At 33.4% G+C, this 12,681-nt stretch overlaps 1 protein-coding gene across 1 annotated transcript; it reads left to right on the top strand.

Moving 5' to 3' along the window:
* The first annotated feature begins 10,769 nt into the window (after positions 1-10,769).
* On the top strand, positions 10,770-11,999 carry LOC120087186 (universal stress protein PHOS32-like). Its single transcript, XM_039044093.1, has one exon. It carries the CDS (start codon positions 10,908-10,910, stop codon positions 11,679-11,681), a length of 774 nt encoding a protein of 257 aa, XP_038900021.1. The 5' UTR covers positions 10,770-10,907; the 3' UTR covers positions 11,682-11,999.
* Positions 12,000-12,681: the final 682 nt, after the last annotated feature.

Here is a 12,681-nt window from a genome sequence, read left to right as displayed (position 1 = left end):
GAGCTCAATGTGAAGAAGCTTTTCTTTCTAATGATTGCAATGATTGCCGGTCATTTAAATCTTCTGCTCTGATGCGCCGATTAATGGTCACCGAAAGTTGAGTGTATTTACTACAGTGTGGCGTTAACGGATTGTCAACTAAATTCGTATTCTACCGTCATCAGCTTTCCGTCCCATCATGATTTATTATACTGTCACCTTGATGCGCAGTCTTTATGCGACCATCTTCTTGAGCAACTTCTCTTGATCACATACGATCGCATGACTTTGTGATCACAATCTTTCAATGTGCGGGGACGCCTAATTCCTTGGACCGCAATTTCCTTTGCGCCAATGCATTTTTCCTACACAAAATAAGTGAATTAACTGTTTTTATGCGATGGGCGCATGCGATCACAATTTTCTCAGTTTAGCACTTTTGGACATGATTTTGTATATTTTTACCGTCGCATTCCCTCATTGTTTTACTTATTTACGTTGTAATAACGTGCATTTCTATCCGTTATCAATAGCCCATATGTTTCGGTTTTTTATTGTAATTGTTAATGTTCATATACGAATGAATTTGGAATAATCATTCGCTGCTCATGAAAATCCTCATGTCCGGTTTCCTTCAATTTGGAATTAATTGAAATTAAGTTTTTAAAAACTAATGGGTTTTTCCCACATTTAGTAAGAAGGAGGTGTAACCTCCATTGAATCACACACCAATTCCCACTTACAAATAAAGTAGGTGCTGGCATGGTTAATTGCTGAAGTGTCTGCATGTATTCATTAGATAAAAACAACTCCAATTTGCTGCGATGATAGATTTGGATAGAGATCAAAAGCTGAAAAACTGTTTCAGCTAACATCTTCTTCTTCCTCTTGAAACCCACAAAATCCCTTCACCAAATTCAATCAAATCTGAGTTCCACCACTCAAATTCAAGGCTGAGAATAGTAGAGAAGACCTCTCGGTGGTTCACGGACTGATTTGGAGCTGAATTGGAATGAAGGGCAGTTTGGAATTGAAGAATTCATCAAGAAAGGTATGTAACTTGAAACCCACTTGAATATGCATGCTTTAGAACTCAAATTAAATGTAATTAGAGTGATTATTGATTCCTTCCGTTGCATGCTTGTGTATTCCATCAAAGACTTCCCATTATGTATAATATTTTGTCATTCCAATATCTCGCTCTCTCCCATTCTCTCGTTCAAATCAATCTCGCTCTCTCCCATTCTCTCATTGCCTCCACTCTCGTTGGTGTCGCTCTCTCCAATCCTGCTGGTATCGCTCTCTCCCATTTTCTCTTCACTCTCACTTGGCATCATGCATAAGACAGTTGTTTGGTCCAACGCTTCCATCACCGCATGTCCTTCGCAACACGTAGACAATACTTAAACCATTGCGTTATTCCATACTTAATTCATTTATCTTGGTTTTCCCGCGTCTAAATTTCTCATAATTTTATTATATTTTTTTTTGTTTTTATATCCTATTTCCTCATGCCTTCCAAATTAGGGTCAGGGTATTACAAGTATTTACCGGGGTCTTTGCTATCCCAATGTCATACCTTTTAAATTTCTCAAGTATTTTATCAATGTAGTGCGATTGGGACAACACTAACCCTTGTGGGTTCTAGAAATTTTAATTCCTAGAATAACATCTGCGACACCCATATCTTTCATCTCAAATTTCTTGGCTAAAATTTGTTTAGTAGCCTTAATGATATTGATATTGCTACCTAAAATTAGCATATCATCAACATACAAGCACACAATAACATGGTCGTTCTTATTACTTTTGACATATACATATGTCGCATTCATTAATTCTAAAGCCATTTTCCAACATTACACTGTCAAATTTTTCATGCCATTGTTTTGGTGTCTGTTTTAATCCAAGATCCATCTGATGTATCTCAAGCCCATGCAAAGCTGATTTTGCTATGAGCATGCAAATCGAAGTAATTCTAGTAACTGGTGAGTAAGTAAATAGTCAAGTCCTTCTTGTTGTTTGTAACCTTTGGCTACAAGTCTTGTCTTGTATTTATCTATTGACCCATCGGTCTTCATTTTTTGTTTAAAAAACCACTTACATCCAAGTGGTTTAGTTCTTAGGGGAAGATCAACCAATATCCAAGTGTGATTATGCATAATGGACTCAATTTCAATTCACAGCTTCTTTCTAAAATAGAGCTTCTGGAGAGGACATAGCCTCCTTTAATGTTTGAGGTTCATTTTCTAACAAATATGTCAAAAAATCAGGCCCAAATGATTTTGAGATCTTCACCCGTTTGCTTCGTCTAAGTTTCTCTTCCCTATTTAACTCAACATTTGATCTAGTTTGAGTTTCACTCGTTATAGTATCAAGAGGACGGTTTTGTAAATTGGCTTCATAGGACATGTTATGTGGAAATATATTTTTAAAGAATGTTGCATTCTTTGATTCCATGATTGTATTAACATGTATATATGAAATGTTTGTTTTATAGACTAGAAATCGATACACATAACTATTGTTAACATAACCAATGAATATGCAATCAATAGTTTTCTGTCCTATTTTAACCATTTTTGGTTTAGGCACTGCAACCTTTGCTAGGTACCCCCACACTTTAAAGTATTTGTATGAAGGTTTCCTTTGTTTCCATCTTCATATGGAATGTTTTGTGACTTCTTATGAGGTATTCTATTTAATAGGTAATTCACTGTTAACAAAGTTTCTCCCCACAAATTTTGGGGTAAACCTGAACTTATAAACATTGCATTAATCATTTCCTTAAGTGTTTGGTTTTTACGTTCAGTAACTCCATTTGAGTAAGGTGAGTACGGAGTCGTAGTTTGGTGGATGATGCCACGTTTTAAACAAAATTGTTCAAAGGGAGGACCATATTCACCACCTCTATCACTTCTATTACATTAATCGTTGTGCTTAGTTGATTCTCAACCTCATTTTTATAAAGTTTAAACATTTCAATTGTCTCATATTTGCTTCTTAGCAGATAAGCATAACAATATCTTGTGCAATCATCTATAAAAGTAATAAAATACTTTCTACCACCTCTAGTTTGCACAAATTCAAGTCACAAATATCATTGTGAATTAACTCTAAAGGTTTAGTCATTCTATCCGTGGAATGAAAAGGTGCTTTAGTCATTTTTGATTCCACACACACCTCACCATTTATGATTTGTATCAACTTCAAATTTTAGGATCAAATTCATGTTAATTAGCCTAAGAAATAATTTAAATTGATATATCCTAATCTACCATGCCAAACAGATGACTCAACGATATAAGCAAAAATAGAAGCTTTATTATTATTAATACTTTTGGGTACAACTATGAGTACATTTAACTTGAACAAACCATCGCTCAAATAACCCTTTCCAACATACATATCATTCTTGGAAAATACAAACTTATCAGATACAAAGACCAACTTGAACCCATTCTTGCTGAGGAATGAATTAGAGACTAAATTCTTACGAATATCAAGAACATGAAGCACATTGTTTAAAGTGAGTTCCTTGCCAGAAGTCATTTCAAGGACCACTTTGCCTTGTCCTTCAACCTATGAAGTAGGATAATTGCCCATAAATAATTGTTCTCCACTAGAAACTAGCACATAGGATATGAACATATTCTTGTTGGCACAAATATGATGAGTAGCACCAGCGTCTACCCACCATTCCTTGGAATTGTCCACCATGTTGCATTCTGAAATGACCGCATAGAGGTCAATATCTGCAACACCATATGATACTGCATCAACTTCTGTGATATGAGCTTGGCCATTTTTTCGATTTGGCTTACGAAAATCTTTAGACTGATGCCCCATTTTGTTGCAATTGAAGCACTTGCCATTGAACTTTCTTGTGTATCGTTGTTTTTTACTTGAACCTTCACCAGAAAACTTCCTCTTCTTGTTACTTTGTGATCAATTTTCCACAATATTGGCCTTAAGGTCTATAGCATCATCAATAAAATATTTTTCTGCCTTTTTGTTATTCTCTTCAATTCCAAGGCGGACCACAAGTTCCTCAAGTTTTATCTTCTTGGATTTGTGCTTGAGATAATTTTTGAAATCTCTCCATGAGGGTGATAATTTTGCAATTATTGTGATAACTGAAATGATTCACTCAAAGTCATATTCTCACCATGTATATGCAGAATTACTTGGATTTTTTGAACATGACGGTTACTGTTTTGGAATCCACCATTTTGTAAACAAGAAATTTGCCAACTATAAATTTCTTTAAACCGACAACTTTAGTTTTATATTTCTTCTCCAATGAATTCCAGAGATTTTTTGTTGAATCAACACTACTATACACATTGTACAATGTGTTGTCTAATATGTTCAAAATGTAATTCTTGCAAAGATATTCCGCATGCTTCCATACATCAATTGCAAGTTGCTTTTCTTTGTCCGTTTTTCCCTCAAACAAAATGGGAGCATCCTCTTTGAGAAATTTTGCCAAATTTACAGTGGTGAGATAGAACATCATTTTTTGTTGTCAACGTTTGAAATCAACACCACCAAATTTTTCATGTTTCTCCCAGGCAACACCAGTAACAAAAATAGAATTAAAATTTTTTGAAGTCATATCTTCAAAACAAATAAATCAAACTAAATAAATTATGAAATAACTTAAAAAAAACAAACACGTATAGAACAATAGAAGCAAACACTAGGTAAAGAAGAATCAACAAAGAATAAAATACAAAACAAATTAACGTTATATCCTGCTGTTGACATTGGAACACACAACAAAAAAAGAATCTAAACAAAATATGTAAAATAAAAAGAATTGACTAGATTTGAATGTCAGTTGCATCCTTCCAACAAATTTCAAGTTGTAGTTTACGATCACTCAAAATTAAAATAATCTGAAAATTAGTGATGTTCAATTTTTTCACGAAGACGGGTCCCGTGGCCCCGACCCATGTGGAGCGGGGAATGGGGGAGGGAGTGGAGAAAAAATTATCCATGAACTAAACGGAGATGGGGACAGGGAATGCATTACACATCCCGACCCCGCCCTGTTCCCCGCCTCAATTAGCTTTTACATATTTTTTTAGTATAGTTATCTAATGTTATGTTATTATTATTATTATATAAATATTACATTTAAATTTCAAATTTGATTATTTATTGGGAAACATAATGAATATGTTTAAATTTAGATTATATATGTGAATAATTTGATTTATATTTATTTCTTTTTACTGAAAAATTAATTAGTTTTTTTAGGTCAAAATTTGAGTAATTTATCTTTAAATTTAAATTGTCATATAAAACTAACCATAATAAACAATTTAGTGATAAGGTTAATTATTTAATTAAAATTTTCTCATATTTAGTGATTTAAATTAATTAGCTTTTTACACAAAAAAAAAAAATAACGGGAAAAATTCCCCGCGGGGAACCCAATTCCCCCGAATTCCCTACGGAGAATCCCCACCCCGATTCTCGTGGAGAATTTTACGAAAATGGGAAATGAAATGGAGAGCGGGGATGGAGATGGGAAATAACATCCCGACTCCACCCCACCTCGTGGACATCTCTACTGAAAACACTCAGAATTGTAAAACACTCGGAATACAAACACTCTGAATTAGATTAGAATAGTTTTAGTTTTAGTTTTAAAACTTGAAATTTGTGCTTATGAAATGCTCAAGCACTCAATAACAACAAACAGTGTCTTAGACAAATCATAATTCCTTGAAAGGTTGTTGCATGCAAACACTCAGAATTTGTAATTTAAACAAAATAACCTGAAGGAATTATTTACTAGTAAGATTCTCTAAAACGTATACACAAAAATTAACAAACTAAAATGTGCAAAATGCTTTGAATTTGTCTTAAGATTGTTATCAAATCAAAAGCACATAAAACTAAAACAAAACATATATATTAAAGATCTGAGCCCAACGAATTTATGTTATCTCCTTAAAGATAAATTTATTTACCTTAGTGCTTGAGTTTAGAGAGTAATTGCCTCCTAGGATAGAACATATCACCTTTCTTATGGATGTAGCACCCCGCCCAGAAGATCAATAAACTAAACTTTGTGGATATACCAAACTTCTTCAACAAAATTTGAAAATGGAGAGAATTTTAAAATAAGACAATGCTATGGAAAAATTGTTGTTCAATCAAATTGAAGAAATGACATATTTATAAACTAATTCGTGATCATTCGAATAGTCGTGTCCTTTCTTCAATTTGGTTATTTATGAAAGGATGCAACTATTTACCAAAAATTACAACCTATAGAATTGAAAAGATATAACCCTACATGAAGAGTTACATACCATTTCAAGGTACTTTCTTGCCTTCTCATTCCGAATCTTGAAATAGATTTAAAATACAAGAGTGTGCAAAAGACGAATTTTCAATGGCGAGTAAATTTAAGTAAAGAATCTAAAATAACTGTGTAAATCAAGAATCTGAAACTACTATAGAACTCAAGGACACAATTGTACAACCTATAGAACAAATTCTGTGAAATTGTTAAATTAGTCCAATGATAAATAAATGAGTCAAGCAACTTTTGCTATCGCTTCAAGTTGAGGAGTGCCAAACAGATCGGTAATTAGATTTAATTGGTGAACCACATTTTTTCTAGGAAACAAAGGTTTCCCCGTAAGCATTTCTGCAAATATGCATCTGATACTCCATATATCTATAGCAGGGGTATACTGAAAAAATAAAGTAAAATTAGTATATCAAAATTTGAGTAACAATCCTTTTAATTTACGAACTATCAAAATTTGAGTAACAATCCTTTTAATTTACGAACCTCTGGAGTGCAGAATGAAAGGTGAGTTTCTGAAATACGAACCTCTAACCCTAAAATACAAAAAATAACCTCTAAACCCTAGAATATGAACCTCTGGAATACAGGAAACGAAAGTGAGAGCTTGGGTTCACTGAGACGAAGACTTGGGCTTGGGATGAACGCTTCGCGCAAGGAAGTGATGGCAAGGAAGCAACAATTTCAAACCAGCAGTGGCAAGGAGCCTGTGGTGGCGAGGAGGCGGCGGCGTGAACGCTTCACGTGGATTCGTTTGAGAGGGAAGGTAGCAAGCGGGAGAATCTTGCATGAAATTTTTGGAGTATAAGAATTGAGAGCGGATCACTAATGTTGGTTTTAAACTGACATTATAGCTTCATCTATTGGTTTAAAACCGACATTAAAGATCCACTTTTTTTTAAGAAACCGACATTATATATTTAGAGTTAATTTTTTCAATCGACATCAAAGGCCAAATTTCTTGTAGTGATTTATAATTTCAATGGACAAGCGAGAGTTAGAACAGATTGTAATGCATGAACTAGAAGAAAGTTTAAGAATTGTTTAGTTTTGTTTACCTGTCGAAAATGTTCCAATGATACAAATAGTTGTAGTGGATGCAAGACCTGACTTTCCTCTCTCACTCGAATCAGTAAATAAGTGATTTTAATATCTAAATCAGCTGTAGATTAAGACTCATTATTTCGCAAGGATTGATGGAACAAAAGAAATATTTGGTAAGAGTTATGAGTCAATACCTCTGAAAAAGGTGTTTTTGTACTCAAGTTGATGGTGTTTGAGGCTTAAGAATTTTTGGCAACAGAAGTGTGTCTTTATTTCCTGCGATTGTTTTTAGGGCACCAGAAAGCACTTTTTTTCTTCCCTTGAAGCTGTTTTGGAGGCATCGTAAGCCTTTTGAAATCCTTAATTTGATTTTGTTGGCAATAGATTTGGTTGAGTTTAAATGAATGCCTTGCTTAGGATGCTAATAAGTTGTAAGTGTAGATTAGATACTCGTCAGAATCCAATATTTATTGTGATAGTTGTTTAGGTAGAATTATTTGCTATTTTAAAGTGGTTTTGAAACCCTTGACCTTTACAATTTTGAACATTATGCATGTGGATTGGCTTGGGAGCAGTTTTGACAACTGATAGTTATTATTTTTTAATATTATAATTCACTTCTCAATTTCACAATTTTTAAAAATTTTTGTTATTTTTTCGAATGAAAATAAAAATTTTGTTATTTGTCGATAAAAGTATTCATCTAAAAAGAAGTTTAGACAAAGAAAATTAGAGGAAATAGCATAATCAAGGGATGCCTTTTGATTTTTGTCAAAAAATAAAAATAATAAGATTTTTGGCAAAGGTGTGTCGCACACATGACATATATATTTTATAATTCCCAAATTGCCTCTGGTATGGTTAACTAATAGTTTGAGTATTGTATAATTGCTATACTATGTATAAATTCCCAATGGAAATACAATGTAAATGAAATCGTCTGTTATGAGATCGTATATCAATTCTCAATAGAAATACAGTGTAAATAGAATCATCTGTTATAAGACTTCAACCTAACGAACCTAACGAATTCAAGAGATAAAAGGTATCGGATTTTTCTCCCAATTTAAAATTTGAATGGACAGTTTCATATATATTTTGATTTAATTTAACCATTTTTCGAAAAATATATAGAATTAATCAATCTTTAATTTGTTTATCACCATTTTGATTTTAATTTATAGTATATATTTAGATTTTATATTATTTCATTCGTTTTTTTTATCATTTTAAATTCGGATCATTTTTCTTATCATGATTAGGATTTTACTCAATATTTTATACATATTATCATCTAACAAACTATATATTTTAGTTAAAATTTTATCATTTTTTGTATTTTTTTAATCACCTTTTATTCATTATCATCTTATTATATTATTATACCATTAATTTGTCTTTTTTGACAAGCAAATAAGTATTCACTTTTGCAATCTTGCTGTTTTTGTTATGCCTCTACAACGAGTTAGGCTTCTTTCATAGGTTTTGTGGTTGATAGAGTTATAAATACAATGTAATTGTTGAAGCTTAAATGAAAAGGAAATTATGAATACAGTATAATTGTAAATAAATGAGCCTCATTCCTGATTTTTCTCCCTCGAACTAAATTTGAATTTATATTTTATTATCAAATTAAATTTTATCTAGAGTTGTTTTTAAATATAGAAAAATAAACTAAAATATTTACAAAATATAGCAAAATTTTAGAACTGTCAATAATAGAAGCTAATAGACACTAATAGATTTCTATCCGTGTTTATAGTGATATTGATAGTTCTATCAGTGTCCATTATTGATAGTTCTAAAATTTTGTTATATCTTGTAAATATTTTCAATAGTTTTACCATTTCAAATAATTTCCCTTTTATCTAACTAGTTATTGAATTAATCACAATAAACAAAAATTTCCTGGTTTTTTTCCCCAATTTATATTTGAATTTATCTTTTATTATCAAATTTGATTTTATCTAACTAACTTTCGGTTTATTTAAATGTTTGTTATAAATTCAATTGTATTTAAGTATTTTTTTCCATTATTTTATACATATTGTTATCAAATTAATTTGATTTTTTTTATATTTTCGTTGTTTTCAAATTTTCATATAGAAACACGTAAAAATGACTTGTTCTACTTAACAAGAAACATATAAATGGGAATTAAACTTTAAATGTTTAAAACATATGCACGCATATACATGCATGCATGCATGCATACATACATACATATATATACATATATATATATATGTGTGTGTGTTTAGTTTATTATTATTATTATTATTATAAGATAACAAAAACCCTAAATCTCACTTTCTTCGTATTCCTTATTTAGCCACCTCCAAAATCTCTTTTTCTCATTCTTAATTGTGTGTGATCGTTGGTTTCACAATCCTTTCTTGAATTCTATCATCTTGGCTAGCTTTTGACAATCACCCTTGCTAGGTTGCCAACCTTTTTTGCTCGCACACATATTTCCTGCTTTTGTTTCTACTTTGAACATTTTCAACAATAATGTTTTGGGACTAATAGTGTTTAAAGTTGGCTTTCAAGATCCTATGAGCAAAATTACCCCCATGGAATGAAGATGATGAAACTCCCTACAACTGGTTTGGTGTCAAACGCAGTTATATCTCAAATAGTCACATTGTCCTAAAGTTGCAATTCTTTTAAATACTCACTCGCCAACAAAAACTTCACTGATACAATCAATTTTGCTCTTTCTCACCTTGGAGGAAGTCCATCGTTGTAGACATCCATAAGTTTCTAATGACCCACATCACCTCGTCGTCATCTTTCCTCGCATACATGAGTTCTATAAGTAGCTGAAAGCATTAAGAATCATATTGAGTGATTTTTAGTTTTTACTTCTGGAATGGTTAGATACTATGCATTTGTGGTTATAGAATGTGGTATTCGAGTTGTTTTTGAAGCTGTGTATCTTTACATTCTCGTTTGTACTTAATTTTTTTGTTTTAAGGTAGTTTTTTCATTTACTAATTAGTATTTTCTATGAGTTTTTTTAAATATTTAAAAATATTTACAATTTATAACAAAATGTTTCAAAAGTACAAAACAATTTAGAACTTTTTGCTATAAAGTGTAAATATTTTTTGGAATTTTTTATTTATAAGAATTTTCCTATTTTGTATTATATAAATATATTTTACTATTTTTGTAGTTTTGAAATATTTTTACCATTTTTTTTTTCAAATGAAACTTTAAAATTGGATATTTCTCTTTTAAACCGAAAAATGGTGTAATTGAGTCCTATATGAGTAGAAAGCCCATCGTGAGAAATCATCTACTTTGGGTTTATAAATTGGGCCATGGTTCAAATTGGGCCCAATATTATGGAGTTTTCCCGTGTTCCTTTCCGACCAGCTAAAGATAGCCATTTAACAAAAGCCCACGAAAAAAACATCTTCTCTAAGACCTTCCGCCACCTTCCTTTTGTTCTACTCCAATTTCTTGCATTTTCCATTCCCAACCAGTTCGCCGGAAATCTCTGAGCGTCCATTTCCCTAGTTTTCTCTAACCACCTTCGATTTTCTTCATGGATCCTCACCAGCAGCTTCGAAATCACTCTTTAGACCCTGACCCCCAACTTCCCTCCATCAAAATTCACCATCCAGCCTCCCCTCGCCACCCCTCCGCCACCACGCCCGTCGCCACCCCCACCCCCACCGCCGGCGCCCGCCGCAAGGTAGGCGTCGCCGTCGACCTTTCCGAAGAGAGTGCTTTTGCGGTCCGCTGGGCTGTCCAACACTACCTTCGCCCCGGTGATGCTGTTATTCTTCTCCATGTTAGCCCTACTTCCGTCCTCTTCGGCGCCGATTGGGGATGCATTGACATTTCCCTGGACACTGCTGCTGATAATCCCGACGACGAGGATGTTGCCGATGGTGAAAACAATCAAAATCAGAACCGCACCGAGCGGTCAAAGCGTAAATTGGAGGACGATTTTGATGCCTTCACTGCCTCGAAAGCTGCCGATCTAGCCAAACCTATAAAAGATGCTCAAATTCCGTACAAGATTCACATAGTGAAGGATCATGACATGAGAGAGAGGCTGTGTTTGGAAGTGGAGAGATTAGGGCTCAATGCCCTAATCATGGGCAGTCGCGGCTTTGGTGCAGCTAAGCGCGGTAACGACGGCGGCCTTGGGAGTGTTAGCGATTATTGCGTTCATCATTGTGTGTGTCCTGTGGTTGTGGTTCGGTTTCCGGATGAGAAGGACGGTGGTATTAGCGGCAGCGCTGCGGTGGTGCTTAAGGAGGACGGCGACACCGAGATGAAGTCTGAAACTTCGGAAGCGGCGGAGTCTTAAGGTTAGATATCTCTGTTTGCCGAGATTGCTTCTTGTATTGTTATGGGTTTTCTTGGTTTGTTTTCTGATGCCAGAAGCGACTCAAGTGTAGCTGTAGTTTAGTTTTCCATTGGAGCAAAGTTGAATGTATGGTATGATCAGAATGTTATAAAATTTGCCAGATATTCTCCATTTTGATGTTTGTTTAGAAGTGTATGACTATGGTGGACTTGTTTCTATTCTCGCTTTCAATAACTTTTTATGTAATTATGTTATATGTAGTTGAATACAGAACATATTGTGTGTTGATTGTATATATTATCATTTGGATTGGTGGAACTTTTGGAATGAATGCTCCTTATCAAAATAGTACCGTTCGGTATAGAGGAAATTACGAGTTGCTGATAATGTTGTTTAGGATACTTTAGAGTAAAATTATATAGATGATTAAACTCTTGTAATGGCGGTTCTTGTGTATTGAATGGTCAATGTTTGCATGAGACTTGTCATCCTTCCTTAATAGGATCATGGGTTGGATGTAGTCTTTAGTTCATTCGGACCAGTGGAGAATTGTAAGAATGAGAGGTGTGGTAAAGATTTTTGAACGGTAAAAAGTGCTCTATTTGAAAACACTACTTTCAAAAGTCACCTAAAACTCACTCTAAGCTTAAGGAGTACAGTTTAATGCCTTGACATCCTTAATCATGAATCTACTCTATTATTGTGTGTTTGCACGTGTACTAATCATCTGAGATAGAGAAATATTCATACAGAAGCATGCCTGCGTTTACTGATATAATAGGAATGCTTTTGTTTTTCTTCCTGAAGCAATTCTTTCTTTAAATATATGTATATAATTCACTCTCTACATCAAATTTGGAGATTCTACTTTCATATTTTTAGGTGGAATGTATCTATTAACTTATTTATTATATGTATAACAAATTAGTAGATCCAGCAAACCATATTTTGGAAGTAACCAGGCGTTTTAGTAACTGGTGTTAAGTCAAGTATTATTCTA

This window comes from Benincasa hispida, chromosome 9 (assembly GCF_009727055.1).
Source record: "Benincasa hispida cultivar B227 chromosome 9, ASM972705v1, whole genome shotgun sequence".
Taxonomy (NCBI): Eukaryota; Viridiplantae; Streptophyta; class Magnoliopsida; order Cucurbitales; family Cucurbitaceae; genus Benincasa; species Benincasa hispida.
Note: the sequence above shows the minus strand (reverse complement) of the source record. Positions and strands in the feature narration are given on the sequence as shown.

Bases quoted from the DNA above. Each gene is read 5' to 3' on its own strand.
- LOC120087186 (XM_039044093.1), top strand. From the start codon at position 10,908: ATGGATCCTCACCAGCAGCTTCGAAATCACTCTTTAGACCCTGACCCC.